Here is a 17,099-nt window from a genome sequence, read left to right on the forward strand (position 1 = left end):
CCCGTAATGGGCGCTGGAGCCACAGCAGCTGTGGCAAAAATCAGTCCCAAAACGGCAGCCACGCATGCGCAGTAGGAAATTAGTCTCCAGACCATGGTGGGCGCCATGTTTCCAGAGACTTGTGCATGCGCAGTAGACTCTGGCACATTACAGTACCGTGGAGAGGAGGGAGCCCACCTGGAGTCTGCCCACGGGCAGAGCCGGATTAAGGGGGGGGTCCCGGGGATACGTACCCCGGGCCCCCCTTTCCAAAAGGGCCCCCTGCCACACCACAGGTCGGATCTTTCTTCAATCCGATCTGCGGTGCTGCGCTCACGAGCCCCGCCTCCCCGCTGCCCTGTCCCTCCTCCTCCTTCAGTTCAGCGTGCGGCGCACCAATGACGGAGCCGCATGCTTGCTGAGCCGGACAGCAATTGGACAACTGAGCCGTCGCTCAGCTGCGCTGACTACAGCTCTAAGAAGAGTGCTCTAACAGGTGTAGTCAGGGCAGCTGAGTGACGGCTCAGCTGTCCAATTGCTGTCCGGCTCAGCAAGCCTGCGGCTCAGTCATTGGCGCGCCGCACGCTGAACTGAAGGAGGAGGGCAGTGGTAAGCAAACTGTATCATATAGTTGTGGAACTATCAGTCCCAGCAGGGTGTATTGGGGGAACAGGCACATAACCTGCACAGTGCACACACATACACACAGCCTGGACACACAGCTACAAAAAACTAAAAAAATAATAAAATAAAATAAATATATATTTATTTTATTATATTTTTTTAGTTTTTTAGTCCGTGGGGGCCCCCTGCTCTTTAGTACCCCAGGCCTCCCGGGGCCTTAATCCGGCTCTGCCCACGGGCCCCCTCTTCTCTTAAAACGCCCCTGCCGCGCATGTGCATTCCAGACCCGATTGCACCGATGCAAAGAAGTGCAGCGTGTGATTGGGTGGAATGAGGGCCATTGATGGAAAGTGAGCTGCTGAAATGTCTCAATGTGTGTCATTGTACGTTTCCAGCTGATAATTTAAAGTGGACCTATTTAGCTTACTGTACTGTATATAGTACAACCTCATACCTCCCAACTGTCCCGCTATTCGGACCCTGTCCCGCTATCCCACCCGCAAAGCAGCCGGTGATCACTGAATACATGTTGCGCGCACGCGCACGGCATGTATTCAGAGCTAGGAGGGGAGCGGGGGCTGCCCAGCTGCTCGGGGAGCACTGGGCACGCCCCCAAAAGGCAGAAAAACGGACCGTTTGGAGAGGCCACGCCCACTCAAGCAGGCCACGCCCCTTTTCGGGGTGGCGCGCGAGAGTCCCTGGCTATTTCGTCCAGCCAAAAGTTGGGAGGTATGCAACCGAAGTAAAGGCAATGGCCCTCATTCCGAGTTGATCGGTCGCAAGGCGAATTTAGCAGAGTTACACACGCTAAGCCGCCGCCTACTGGGAGTGAATCTTATCTTCTTAAAATTGCGACCGATGTATTCGCAATAATGCGATTACTAACTACTTAGCAGTTTCAGAGTAGCTCCAGACTTACTCTGCCTGTGCGATCATTTCAGTGCTTGTCGTTCCTGGTTGACGTCACAAACACACCCAGCGTTCGCCCAGGCACTCCCACCGTTTCTCCGGCCACTCCTGCGTTTTTCCCGGAAACGGTAGCGTTTTCAGCCACACGCCCCTGAAACGCCGTGTTTCCGCCCAGTAACACCCATTTCCTGTCAATCACATTACGATCGCCGGAGCGAAGAAAAAGCCGTGAGTAAAAATACTTTCTCCATAGTAAAGTTACTTGGCGCAGTCGCAGTGCGAACATTGCGCATGCGTACTAGGCGGATTTTCACTGCGATGCGATGAAAAATACCGAGCGAACAACTCGGAATGAGGGCCAATGTACAGTTATTAGTAATACACAGACCACTGTGTAGAAAAAATAGTCATTCATCTGGCAGCACATGAGTGCACAAGAAAAGGATTGTGTTGCATTGTAATATATTGAACATTTTAGAACTCAGCGGTGGGAAATGAATGGTACTGTTACTGTAACTCTTATTTGTCCTATCTGGACACTGCTTTTCCTGTATTTATCAGTGTGTACTGTAAAAAGCACAATAAAAGCAGATGTGTGATCAGCTCTCGGGCGGAAGTACTGGAAGCAGCCAGCTTGTTGTCATAGGGTGTTATTTACATAGGAGCACACTGAGCATGCTGGGGAGTAGATGGGCTGTTCATATTCTAATTATTCTATGTAATACTCAACTACAGTATCTTCCTGGCTGGCTACGAATATCTGTAAGTTCAGGCTGGCATGTAAAGAAGTGAATATAGAACCTTATACCTGTAACAGCATAATGTTTTATCTCTGTTGTTTGTTCAGCTATCTGTTTATTGTGCAGTTTGTTTGTTGTACAGTAGGTGTCAGGAACAGTTTATTAATGAGTAATTACCCCAAAAATTTTTTATACTGTTACTATACCTGACACACAAACTGCAAGACACAGTACACAGTGCAAGAACAGAGGTTCAATAGGTCATGTGTACTTCTTTGAAGCCAGAGGGCAATAACCTTTGATACCATACTTATTTGCTGACAAAGGGGACAGTGATTTGAAGAAAAGATTAAACTTCAGTCCAGAATCAAATGTTCTTTCACACTGTAAAGCTTGTTGCGTTTCTGCTTTCTAGCTGTTAAACCATTTTGACTGTTGGGACACACAAGGTATGTGTTGTATATGATATGCAGAAGTTACATTTACAGTACATTAAGGTGTGTGTGTGTGTGTGTGTGTGTGTGTGTGTGTGTGTGTGTGTGTGTGTGTGTGTATGTGTGTGTGTGTGTGTGTGTGTGTGTGTGTGTGTCCGTCCATTGGGAAAGATTTTTTAATTGAAAGGAACCCAAAAACGAGAATGTGAGGGTTGTCCATGTATGGCAATGTATCTGCTGTGTTAAAATCATGTGCATGTAGAGGCACTCCTAGCTTATGGTAAACACTTGTTAAAAAATAAGACTGCACATATTTCCTGACATTGGTTGAATGTTTTTAATTTTTTCATATTTTATTTTTTAACCACTTTACTGTTTTCCAAAAAGCACTCAACATTGTTATGTTTTTTTGTTTTTATTGTGTGTTGGGGGGGAGGGGGGGATTTATGAATGAATTGGGTTAACATCAGTTTAAAACTTATACAAGACAATTGTATTTAGAAAAAAATTCTAATTTTATTATAAAGAAACCCCAAAACATTGGTGCCTGCTAAATCAGACAATCGATGATCGGCCTATTGCAACGTTTCAGCTTTACATTTTCCTGGTGGCTGCTCTTCTCTGCAGCTCTGAGGTATACACTGGGAGGCTGAGAACTGCTTCTTTTATATCTCCTCGGTGGCTACAATGAGGAGCAGGCACCGAGCATACACAGGGACACAACAGCTAATTTTATGGCATTTCCCTGGCGGCTTCAGAGAGGAGCAGCCACCGCGTGAAGGGTACCCTCAGAATGGCCGATCACTGCACCCTGCAGTGATCTGCAGAGATTAAAGTAATAGCCATTAGTGCAGAAGGACTAGGACAGCCGTGGCCAACCTGTGGCTCTTGAGCCGCATGAGGCTCTTTCTTTACTCAAATGTGGCTCCTGACACTCAGTCACCTGAGCACAACAGATCCTGGAAACTGGTGCACTCCAACCAGACACACAGCAGCACTACGGCGACTGAAAACTGGGGAGCCAGATACTGGGCTGTAGTGACATATGAGGGTGGGCTGGAGTGACATAATGGAGGAAGCTGACTGGAGTCATACAGGAGGGTGCTGGCAGGAGTGACACAATGAGGAGCTCGCTGGAGTTACAAAGGAGAATCCTGGCAGGAGAGACACAATGGGGAGCTGACTGGAGTGACACAGGAGGGTGCTGGCTGGAGTGACACATGGAGGAGCTGAAGTGTATTATGTGAATATGGCTTTTTCAATATATTTTATGTGGATCTGGATTTTTTAATGAATTTATGTGGAAGTGTCTTTTTCAATGTATTTTATGTTGATTCTTGCTTTAAAATGTATTTTATGTGGATCTGGCATTTTCATTGTATTTTATACCATGGGGTGTGGCCTAGCAGGCACCATGTCACACCCCATTTTTGCACACATGCCTTCGGCTTGATGTCGGCTCTTTGACGTACTTAACAAGATATTTTGGCTCTTTGTCTCTGACTGGTTGGCCACCCCTGGACTAGGAGGTCCCTATGAGACTGGCAGCTGCTGGAAGATAATCTTCCAGCAGCCATCCAGAGGGGTGTTTCTACCTGGTTGCATCAGATGCAACCATGTCAGGCAATTGGTTAGTGCTTCTTATTTAATTTCAGTTGACCTGTGCGCAATAATACAGTTGAAAACTGACATCTCATTGGGACAGCATTGTAAGTGTAATCAGACATATGTTTGGCTTGAACTTTTCTGAAACAGACACATGTAAAAGAGACAGAGGAACGCATATTACATGTGTACTGTACATGTAATAGTATGAGTTTTACACTTGCATATTAATGTTTAACAACTGAAGAATATAAATGCCTTTAAATATGTAGCTGTAAAGTTATGCATTTTTTTTTAGCCACAGATTAAACATCAGGGCACTAACATAACAGGAAGGGTATCTGTTATTTTCTGTTGTTATTATTTGATCTTTTGAATGTTGGTATTTGGCTTAGCAGTTAAACACAGTGACATTGGGATCAACTCAGCTTAATGCTTTAATTACACAGAGTTTGTATGTTCTCAGTGGTGTCTCTGGGTGGTCCAAATATATACTATACTTGTAGGGTAATTTGACACTTGGTTCAAACAATGAAATTGCAAGTTTCACTGTTTTAGGAAGTCACTTGCCTGTAATATATTTTGCTTCCATGTGTGACCTGATTATAATAATTACTGCCTATGCATCATTGGCGTTTCTATAATGTGTGCAGTGTGTACAATGCACATAGGCCCCTGGATCTGAGGATCGGGGGTGCACAGCAGACTCTGCATCCAGAATTTAATACTTACCTTTCCGGAGTCCAGTGTCGGCGCTGCTGTCGTGGCAAAAATCACTCCCAAAATGGGCGTTGCTCATGCACAGTAGCCTGGAGGTGCTCATGGGCCCCCTCCTCTGTTAAAGAGCCCCTGCTATGCATATATGGTCCTATAATGGACCCTGGCCCAAATGTATTTAGCCTTAAAAAGTGATTAAGTGGAGACGGATAAAGAGTGTTGGAAAAATGACAGTTAGGAGCTGATTGGCTGGTCATTATCTCTCTTTATCCATCTCCACTTTATCACTTTTTAAGGCTTAATACATTTGGGCCCGTTTTAAAAACACATCTTATGCCATTGTTAAAGCTAAACTAATGCATGTGTAACATACAGAGGTGTCCTCATTCATCCATCCTTTTTGCTCCATATGACGCGAGACACCTGGGGTTGGATGTACTAAAGTCCGATTTGGCAGGAGGTATGGGTTCCCGGCCGAGCTAAGATGTTTTTTAAAGTGGCAATCATGTACAAGGCAAAACCATGCCTTGTAAATGAATGTCGCTTTAAAAAAAACCTCAGAGTTTGTCCGGGAACCTGCACCTCCAGCCAAATCGGACATCATTACATCTGTCCCATGGTGTGACGTAGATGCTCCACCATGAGTAGGGATTCTCGGACCAAAGGCGTACCTACCATAGGTGCAGGGAGAGCAACTGCAATGGGGGCCCAGAGCTGAGGGAGGCTCACCTTCCCTGTCACAGGTACGCATGTTATATACAAGGGCGTAGCTACCTTAGATGCAGGGAGAGCAGCTGCAATGGGGGCCCAGAGCTGAGAGTGGCACACCCTGTCACAGTTACATGTGTTATATACATTTTGCATTATTGGGTGGTACATAGGGGTCCCTACGCCCCTGTCTTTGACTTTTGTACCTATGGGGTCTATTTACTAAGCCCTGGATGGAGATAACGTGGACGGAGATTAAGTTCCAGCCAATCAGTTCCTAACTGCCATGTCACAGGCTGGGTTTGAAAAATGACAGTTAAGAGCTGAGTGGCTGGTACTTTATCTCTGTCCACTTTATCTCCATCCAAGGCTTAGTAAATATACCCCTATATCTTAATATGCAACCCTCTATTGTTGTTCTGTGCATGATAGAAATCTTTTTATTTTTATTTTAATTGTTATTTATTTGTTAATTATAGCATTTTAGTAATTTCTGAAGACAGCAACACTGACAAAATTTAATGAGGAAAACAGTGTATTTGAAGGGAAATTATTATCTCTTCACTCTCTGGTTGCTATTAACTAAATTACATATCTCTGGCTTTAAGCTTTACTACATGTTTTTAAAATTCCATCCAACCTGCTTTTCCTCATATTTTAAGTTTGCCATGGCTTTGTCAGCATCTTCCTACACAGCAGTTGTGTGTTGTTTTTCCCTCTTCAAATCCAGAAATTGAGCCATGGGGCACAGACTCTGATTTATCTCTGGAGACCTCTCAGCCACCCTGATGCCTGGGGAACGACAAGTGTTTTAAAGAAAAAAAAAAAAAAAGACCAATTATAAAAATTTCTATTTGGCAATCCATATAAAAGTTCAAGTTGCAAGACAGTTTCCAAGTAACAAAAGTCGTTGTTTTGCCTATGCATTGCAATTCTTGATACTTTCAGAAAGCATGACCTTTTTCCAGGTAAAAGTGAAATCGTTAACAGAAATACTGAGAAGGATTGTACTATGTATAACGTATTCTGGTAGAGGGTGGAATTGCTACAAATGATGCATTGAGTATGATGTAGATATTTCTGCATTTCAGGTCAAGTTTGCAGACCCTATCCACCTTCCTTCCCTCAGCCCTCATGAGTATATTGTCTCATATATCACCTACAACAACGCTAGAAAACATCGCTACTCAGCTAGGATGTAGTGTGCTCTGTGAGAAGCTGGCTCTTCACTTAGATGATGAAGATGAATTAAAGCATCTTAAGCAATGTTTTCATATTCCAAAGAAGAAGGATTTGCCAACAAGTAAGACACATTATTATGATTTTGAAGTATTTGGCTTGGATTCTACAGTTTTTTGGCTGTAAAAATGAAATATTATCAGAAATCTGGGCTACTGTACTTTTTTTAAACTAGCAAGCTCTGAGACAAAATATATCCAGTATAAATCATCTACAGTAGGAGTTACAGACGGAACATGTTTTTTTGTCCCCTGTCAGTTGTAGATGTGTGTTTATCCTGAGGCATTCTCGCTCTTGTTCTGTCCATGTCACAGCTCCATATGTGCACAACAGTTATCCTATGATGTATTGGATCTCTCAATCTTAGCACTGTGATGTGTGATTGACTGGCAGAACTACCGTAAATGCAGAGGATACTTCTGTCACAGGGTAAAGAGGTGATAAGGGGTCTGCTATTGTCAGACACCCTCCCAAGGTCCCCATTCGGCACTTCTGAGCATTTACGGTGTCTGGCTCTGTTTCCACAGTCCTTTTCTGTTGTCAGATTACGGTTTCATGACCAATATTAATTTGGATTCAAGATCATTCTGCAGTCTTTGTTTTATGAAGCACTTGTAGTAAGCAGTAAGCTGCAGTGATTCCATTGTCCAGCACATTGGGCTAACATAGTTTCCCATAGTGAAATCAAGAAAGATGCCCACTGCTAATCGATGGTGGGGAGCTGATCAAGTGGTGGTATAAGCTGTTTTAACACCCGTGGGGAAGCTTGCAAAATGGTCCGCCTCCCATTTACCATTCTGTCAGTTACTTTTTACATACAGCATTATGATGACGTTCTAGACCCTGCACTGACTGTACACATTGTACCAGAATAAGGATTTCAGACAATATGCCAGTACAGTGACCCCCCCAGAAGCCATTCTACAAGGAATATACAATACCGACTCCTTTCTCTCATTCTACCATTCTTTGCTGAGTCAGTTAGGAAATGAAAGGCTGTCTAGGTTGTCACCTTCTGGCTGTACTGATTCTCAGTCAATATGGCAATAGGCAGTCCAAGGAACTCATGCAGCCTTTCGTGTCTTCACTCCTGGCCTTCAGTTCCTTCCTGCTTTAATGCCATATTTGTTTGTTATAGCTTTTAACACTTGCTGTAGCTGCATCTTTTAATAAATGTATTGATTTTACTTTTTACTGAGATTAAGGGTCATGTGCTGCCCTTGAAGGGTACAAGGCTGCCCAGTGAGATCCCTGAAGGGCATCAGATTGCCTGAGGCTGTCACTGGTGTAAACAAATCTTTCTTGTTAGTTTTTTCCTATCCACCCTTCTGTTGATTAAGGTCCTACTGTGCCCACGGAGAGGAATTTCTGGTACCAGAAGATTACATTTGTTTAAATAAGAGGTTATACTTCCTCTAGAATTGTTATACATAATATTGTGTAGGGATTATAACTTCTCAGAACATAGATACATGTATATTGACAGAAGTACAGTATACTGTCATTATGGACACCAGAGAAATGTTGGCTCCTAAGAGTTAGAGAACCCATAAAAGATACATAAAAGCCCTAATTCCCACAACTAATAGCAATACTACAAATAAAGTACAGTAAACTAACCTACCATGTGATTTCCAATTTCTTGTTACTCTTCATCATTGACAAAACTCCCCATCCCTCACACCTTCATTCATCTACACACCCAGTACAGCAACCAGTAAACAGAGGAGGGTGTGAATAAAACAGCCCTTTACTACAGTGTTTTGTAGGATACGTTGATATCCAATACACGTTGCAACCACTAACAAATCAACTGTAACATATTTTATTTTAATACAAATTGTCTCAATTAAAAAAATTAATAAATATAGAAATTCAATAAAATATCATATTGGTCCAATGTGAGAGTGCCACTATATTTTAATACATACCAATAAAAAATGAAGTTTTAAACAAGTTTTATTATAAAAATGTTTATTAAGCATGCCCCAATACAAGAGCCTTTCTTTCTTCTTCTGCATTTTGATACCGCTTTGTGGCTCTTGGGAGCACCACCAACCATATTATTGTCCTAGAAAAAGGCTGCAGTGAGTAAATGTTGGTTATTACATTCGCAATCATTAATGCATAAATGTGACTATCTGCAGAACAGCACATCAAACCCCTTTTCTGCCTAAGTTCATATAACGAAGACACCGAATGTCTGAGATACACCATCAGTTTTCTAAAGCTCCTTGTGTAAAGTTAACCCATAATCCTTTGCTTCTCTAATGCTCCATACATTGGAATGTAGCTACAAAACCATATAAGGTAATACCAAAGATGCATGCCCATTTCATCTTATGTACAGAGTAAGCATCTCAATGTATATCTTGTTTGACCCTATACGCTACAGCTCATCTTAGCCTGAACATACTCTTCTTAGGCCTCAAGGGGCACTTTACAGTTATTAACACACATATGCTATGTTGTCATTAATAAGTAACTCCACTAGTTACACTATGTGTATTTCTTTAATTATTAATTTGTGCTTATTTTGTGACTTATATTTAATTCAGCAGAGAAATCTCTTGTTAATGAGGAGGACAACTGTATATATTTATGTGGCAACTCTCTTGGGCTTTTACCAAAGAATGTTAAACCCTATATTGATGAAGAACTGGACAAGTGGGCAAAAATGTATGTATTGATTAATCACGCTGTTATAATGCTTCACAATTGTCAGATTTTACTGTAGACTTTTCTTGTACAGTTGCATCAGTACCTGATATATATGTTGCAGTATAAGAAAAAACTTGTTGCTAAATTTAAGAACATACTTGGGGCTAAATGTACTATAAAAGAGCTTTTTAACCACTTAACTGACGATTTATTTCCCCAAAAACCGCTCCGAAATTGTCGGTATTTTTTATGAGTAAATTAGGTGAAGAACATGAATTTAACCCTATCCAAAATAATTTTTATTTCTTTTTTTTTTAATATATTTTTTCCAAACATCGAAACATTGATCGGGAACATTGCGTCCATTGCGACTTTAGTTTTTAGATCCCGGATAGCTGGCATGTACACAGGGGGGGTCTGGGGGAGGCTTGGGGGGGTTGTTTTACCCTTACCAGTGGCTGCTATTGTCTGCAGCCGCTGGGGGATCCTGCCATGCTGACCGATCAGCAGTGATCGTCAGTACGCCAGCAGCAGCGGAGGGAAGTTTCTCTTCCCTGCCGTAGCTAACACAGTTTATCTGACTGGTCGCATCCTGTGCGACCAGGTCAGATAAAGCACTTGCAGGCATGGTCGCATCTGATGCGACCATGCCAGGTAAGTGGTTAAAAAGTTGTAATGATGGATGTTCCACTGCCAACGACTCTAGGTCCTTGCCACCTGTATTTGGCTTGCAATGTGCTTGGACCAGAAGCCTGCAGATCCACTGAAGAGTACCACTGGGCTTCCTTAGATCACACCAGGACCTCAGCTTTCTAGATCTGGTGGTGGCCCAGCCCCTTCTTCATGACATAATGATGTCACATGTGGCTGACAGCGCATTATTGCCCTTCTACAACTCCACTGCTTTTCTGCATTTTTTTCTGGAATTTTCTTTTAAAGTTTTCCTAAGTCACATCACTCTAAAACCTTCACAAAATTGCCCTTTTGCAAAGTACCAGTTTAGAAATCGCCATCAATTGTTTACATTGTTAAAAAAGCTCTCTGACATTTCAGTTCTTTAATCAGACTTTCCAAGTGTCCCTGAGGAAAGTGATTAAAGGACTAAGTGGGAGATGTACTAAGCAGTGATAAAAGTGGAGAAGTGAGCCAGTGGAGAAGTTGCCCATGGCAACCAATCAGCATTGACATAACATTTATAATTTGCATACTATAAAAGAATACAGAGCAGCTGTTTGGTTGCCATGGGCAACTTCTCTACTGGCTCACTTCTCCACTATTATCACTGCTTATTACATCTCCCCCTTAAATATCTTAACACTCAGGCCCGGCGCTACCCGCTCAGCGAAGGGATGCAGTGCAGGGAGGCGCTGGGACAGAGAGGCGCTTTCCCTGCTCTGAATCCCTTCACTGCTGCGCCGTCCTGTCCCCCCTGCTGCTGCTGTGTCTGTCACTGTATGACAGTCACTGGCAGCAGCGCCTGCAGAATCAAAAACCTCCTGCCTCCCCTCCCCGTGTGACAGCGGCTGAGTACGGGACAGAAGGGGGCGGAGATAAACGGACAGAAAGGGGGCAGGGCTAAACGGGACAGAAGGGGCGGAGCTACACTGACCAGGCTGCAGTACAGAGGGAGACTGGCTTAGGTAAGTGGTGTGTGTGTGTGTGTGTGTGTGTGTGTGTGTGTGTGTGTGCGCATATGGTGGGTGGGTGTGTATGTGTGTGTATATATGTGTGAATTGTGTGTGTGAGGTATGTCTGCGTACGCGCACTTTATGGACGCTAGTACTGGGGGGAGCATTACGTATAATGACGCTACTACTGGGGGAGGCCATTACATGCAAGGACGCTACTACTACTGGGAGGGTGCATTACGTATAAGGACGCTACTACAGGGGGGGCATTACGCGTAACAACGCTACTACTGCTGGGGGGGGCATTACTTATAAGGACGCTACTAGTACTACGGGGGAATTGCATATAAGGAGGCTTCTACTGGGGGTGCATTATGTATAAGGACGCTACTACTACTGTGGGGCATTACGTATATGGACGATACTACTATTATGGGGAATTACGTATAAGGACGCTTTTACTACTGGGGGTGCACTACGTATAAGGACGCTACTACTGCTGGGGGGAGCATTACGTATAAGAACGCTACTACTACTTGGGGGCATTATATATAAGGACGCTACTATTACTCGGGGAGCATTACGTATAACAATGCTACCACTACTAGAGGGGCATTACGTATAAGGATGCTACTACTGGGGGGGCATTATGCATAAGGACGCTACTACTACAGGGGGGGGGGCATTACATGTAAAGATGCTACTACTGGGGGGGCCATTACGTATAAGGACGCTACTAGTACTGTGGGGGGGGGCATTACGTATAAGGACGCTACTACTACTAGGGGGGAATTACGTACAAGGACGCTTCTACTACTGGGGGTGCACTACGTATAAGGACGCTTCTACTACTGGGGGGGGGCATTACGTATATAAGGACGCGTCTACTACTGGGGGTGCACTACGTATAAGGACGCTTCTACTACTGGGGGGGGGATTACGTATATAAGGACGCGTCTACTACTGGGGGTGCACTACGTATAAGGATGCTACTACTACTCTGGGTGCATTATGTATAAGGATGCTACTACTACTGGGGGGGCATTACGTATAAGGATGCTACTACTACTGGGGGGGCACTACGTATAAGGATGCTACTACTACTGGGGGGCATTATGTATAAGGATGCTACTACTACTGTGAGTGCATTATGTATAAGGATGCTACTACTACTGGGGTGCATTACATATAAGGACGCTACTACTACGGGTGGGGCATTACGTATAAGATTAATAAGATTGTGCTACATTGTAACGTAATTTTAAATGGGGGTACTATTGTGTGGCCATGCCCCTTAGTTGTGAGACCACACCCCTTTTCCCGGCGCACGCCAACGGAATATGGGAGGGCGCAATTTTATAGTTTGCAGGGGGGCGCCGAACACCCTAGCACCGGCCCTGTTAACACTGTTCCAGTAGACTATTGAGTCATTTATTTATCTGAAACAACTCCTGTGAGTACTGCCTTTGCCTCTGTTTCTGGGATGTCTTGCACCTAGATATGTATTTTTTCTACAGGGGAGTGCAGGCCCATGTCATCTTATTTGTATATAAGCTAGTTACCTGCCCATCAAAATGACGGAACAACATAATAGTAGTGTCAGCATCGGCGGCCATGCACGCCCAAATGGAGCAACACTTTAATTGCTCCATGGGACGCCATTTAGTGGCTGCCGGCATGCAAAATACTTGAATTCCCCTCATAGAGGTGAGGAGCAACGTTAGCCTTTTATTATATAGGATAGATAGATAGATAGATAGATAGATAGATAGATAGATAGATAGATAGATAGATAGATAGATAGATAGATAGATAAGTGAGCTTGCTATGGTGAGTGCTGAATATTCTGTTTGGATAGATAGATAGATAGATAGATAGATAGATAGATAGATAGATAGATAGATAGATAGATAGATAGATATTTTAAGAGGAATATGTAATCGTTATTATTGAAACATCAAAAAATCAATTATGATATTTCATTGTATTGGTACATTTTCTGGGGATTTTTGGACAGCATATTGTAGAATAGCCATGTGTGCCGCCTTGCTCTCCAACTGACTAGATAGATATATGTGCTACTTAGAATGCCCTCACACTTAACACCAGGAAGAGACCTTTTTATCTCTATTGTCGCAACAGTTGCCATTTCTCTACAAACCTAATGCCAAGGTCACCTTAGATGATCAAATGGATTCCTGGAAATAAAAGCAGAATCTATGTTCAAAGGGTGTAGAATGATTCTGGCAATCACAAGCCTGAAGTACCTAAATCCATTAACAGCACTTGCAGCCCACCAGCAGTTCCTATCACGGCAGTACATAATAATTACATGTCCAATACCAAGAGTGGTGACAGGGAAAGTAGAGGTGAAGGAAAGTCAACACTCATTATCTCTCCTTTTTTAGAAACCACATTAGGCTTTTAATAATGTTTTTAACACTTTGTATCATTGAGTAGAACTGACCAGTCTATAAAGTGCTACAGAGTATGCTGGTACTATATAAATAAATATTATTAATAATCAGATGGTTCCATAAGACACAGATATCACTGCTGTATATAGATATCCCTGCTTAATGTATCATGTGTTATCAAGAAAACTAAAAAAAAATAGCTTAATTTTATATAATTTATTTTATTGTATAGCAGATGGCATTAGCATCAAACAATAGATAATTTAAGTAATAAAATGCTATATTGTCAACACACTTAATTTTAATGCAAATTAATTTTCAACATTCAGGTGAAATTTATTTATTGTATGTCTAGTCTTATGCAAGTTTTACAGAGCATATTGTGGGGTGTTTTTTTTTGTTTTGTTCTTTAGTCCTCTTTCTGTGCTATTTAAGCATGCCTTTGTAAATTAGTAGGGTTAATATTTCATGTTGATGGGGATTTGCAGCATTGCGGTTCAACTAAAGTATTATATAGCCAATAAAGAGAGCGTAGCATTAATGCATCAGATTCATAACCAATGATAACCATTAGCAATGGAGATAAACAGATCTGATGATATGAATACATATATATCCATTACTTTAAAGATGGTATCCGGATGGAAGATAGACAGTAAATAGATAGACAGTAAATGGGTCGACACCAGTTGGTCGACAGTAAATAGGTTGATAGGGTCAAAAGGTCGACAGGTCTACATGGACTGAAGTCATTTTTCATGATTTTTAGATTTAGGAGTTAGGGTCAGAGTTAGGGGGAGGGTTAGGGTTAGTCACTAGGGGGAGGGTTAGGGTTAGGCTTTGAAAAAACATGGTTTGGGTTTAGGCATCAGTGGGAGGGTTAGGCACTAAGTGGATGGTTACGTTTTAGGTTAAGATTAAATAAAAACACTTGTACACTGTTTCTACGTTGACCATTTGCATGTCAACCTTTTGACCCTGTTGACCCAAGTACATGTCGACTATTTAACTGTTAACCTTTTGATCATGTCGACCTTTTTACCCAGTCAATCTGTTGACTGTCGACCATCAGGTGGCAATCTATTCAGGGTCGAAATTAGGATTTTTGTCACCCAGGCAAGGCAGTCATTTGGTGCCCCCATTAACATTACACAGTACAGTAGTACCCCTTATTTACGTTACACCACACAGAAGTGTTCCTTATTCATATTGGACTGCAGAGTAGAGGCCCGTATTCCCAATATACCACATGGTAGTAATGCCCATTACACACAATTTATGCCACATAGTAGTACCCCTTATACATGCTATGTCAAACTGTAGTAATGCAACTTATACACATAATACCTCACAGTAGCAGCGTCCTTTATATACAAAACACAGTAATATCCCTTACACATTATTCCACACATTAGTATTGCCCTTATACATTGTGTCACGCATTAGTAGTCCCTTTATACAAATATTTGACACATTAGTAGTGCCCTTATACATTGTGTCACACATTATTAGTGCCCTTATACACTATGCCACACTTAAGAAGTGCCTTTATTCTGCACATTATCTATCCCAATTCCTCATGTCTCTCAGTAAGAGGAAACATAACACTTCAGTTGCACCCTCAGACCATCCACTGTAGCCTAGGGAACAGGCTGTCACCTGGCAGCAGGGAGCAAGAGAAGGGACAGCCAATATGGAAAACACAGGGGTGCCTGAGTGTAGTAGGTTGCAGAGGGATCCAGTGACCGCTGTGGGTACACCCACCAGGAGGTACGCTGAATGCGGCCACTCCAAGATGGCCACCACCAGGAGCAGGAGAAAACCTACCAAGGAGTGACCCACAGATCGCATCTGGTGGTCAGCCCCCTCGTCCAGCGGCCAGCAAGTGGAGGAGGAGCAGCTGGCCAAGGTAGCAGCTGGTAGAAGGAGCTGAGCAGAGATAATGGCAGGTGGAAGGAGCTAGGCATGGATAGCGCAGCCAGCTGGAGCCCACTACTTGAGGTGTCTGAGCAGGCCCCTGGATCCATCGAGCATTGAGGGCTGTCAAACGGTCACCCACTGACCGATATAATGTATATTATTGAATAGAAACACTAGTTTTTAGTAGAATAGATTTTTTGTTGTTAAGAAGTCACGGTGCTGTGCCTGTACGTCACAGCATAATACAAAAAAACATGGTTTAAACCATGATTTAAACCCTTGTCAGAATCTAAAGAAGTTTAAATGATCTCAAAATACAGAACTTCCTAATATACAGTATACATTCACACTTATTACCTGCACCCATTCCTGGTTACAGGACTTTTTTCAGGCTCCATGGGGTAAATTTACTAAGATGGGAGTTCTATTCAAGATGGGATGTTGCCCGTAGCAACCAATCAGATTCCAGGTGTTATCTTCTAGAAGGTGCTAGATAAATGAGAAGTAGAAGCTGATTGGTTGCTATGGGCAACATCCTATCTTAAATAGAACTCCCGTCTTAGTAAATTTACCCCCATGTCATATATCACACAACAATACTTCCCTCTAGCCTCCAAAACTTCAACTGTACCTTAAAATCTTAGCTAATCAGGCAAGCTTATTACGAACCACCCATGTGACCTATTCTACCCCTTCATAACCATCTGGTGTTAATCTAATCACTACAGTATGTGTTTTCATTCTAGACCATCAAATCCCTCTAACCCCAGACCAACAGTGGTGTGCACTGGGTCACATAGCTCACCATTCTCTGCTATTGACTGGACCAATATGCAATCTAATATGTTGCACTTAAGCTCTTGTTTTAATGTCCTACAAGATTGTGAGCAGGGCCCTTTTTCTATCTATTAATACCCAATTTTGTTTTATTACTGTTTTCTCCTAAGCACAATGGAATATGTTTGCCCTAGCTAAGATGTTTGCTGCTGGTGCCCAAAATGGCTGCCTTACCTTTTACATGCTCCTGATCATTGTTATGTCCTGATGTACATCTCTTTATTTCAATGAAACATGCAGTATGAAGATTATGTATTTTATTTCTTATTGGTATGATAATGTCGATATTATCTTAAACCATAAAGCTATACCTCTAGATACACTTTTACCTGAATACACGTGCTACGCACTTTGTACGCTATTTGCGTACAGAGTCCCGTACGTGGTACGTACTTGGCGTACACACGCCGCGCTGAGTGTACAGAGTACGCACAGCGCGCGCACACACAATTGATAACCTTTAAACCTTATTAGTAATACAATGTAATAATATGGTTACACTTTAAACCTTTATGCAGCAAAGCACTGCAATGATGTTATACCTTAAACCTTAAGTAGCGCTGACGGTATAAAGTACCCGCAGTGCGTACACCTTTATCAATACACTCTTAAACCTTATACAGTAAAATACGCTTTAAACCCTAGCAGGGAAATGAGGACACAACACCAATATGTAGTTGA

The 17,099-nt window shown here is 42.6% G+C and overlaps 1 protein-coding gene across 6 annotated transcripts in view; it reads left to right on the top strand.

The window, feature by feature from the left end:
- The first annotated feature begins 1,270 nt into the window (after positions 1–1,270).
- Positions 1,271–17,099, top strand: part of KYNU (kynureninase) — a 302,382-nt gene continuing 286,553 nt past the window's right edge. The window contains exons 1-3 of one of the 6 annotated variants that reach the window (XM_063933729.1): positions 1,271–1,332; positions 6,808–7,019; positions 9,514–9,634. In XM_063933729.1, the coding sequence (XP_063789799.1) occupies positions 6,851–7,019; positions 9,514–9,634 (290 nt within the window). In that variant the 5' untranslated portion in view covers positions 1,271–1,332; positions 6,808–6,850. Of the gene's footprint in view, positions 1,333–1,877; positions 2,014–2,151; positions 2,275–2,601; positions 2,702–6,807; positions 7,020–9,513; positions 9,635–17,099 lie in introns of those variants that run through there. The other 5 variants (XM_063933730.1, XM_063933728.1, XM_063933731.1 and 2 more) reach the window with 5 other exon arrangements.

Source organism: Pseudophryne corroboree, chromosome 7 (assembly GCF_028390025.1).
Source record: "Pseudophryne corroboree isolate aPseCor3 chromosome 7, aPseCor3.hap2, whole genome shotgun sequence".
Taxonomy (NCBI): Eukaryota; Metazoa; Chordata; class Amphibia; order Anura; family Myobatrachidae; genus Pseudophryne; species Pseudophryne corroboree.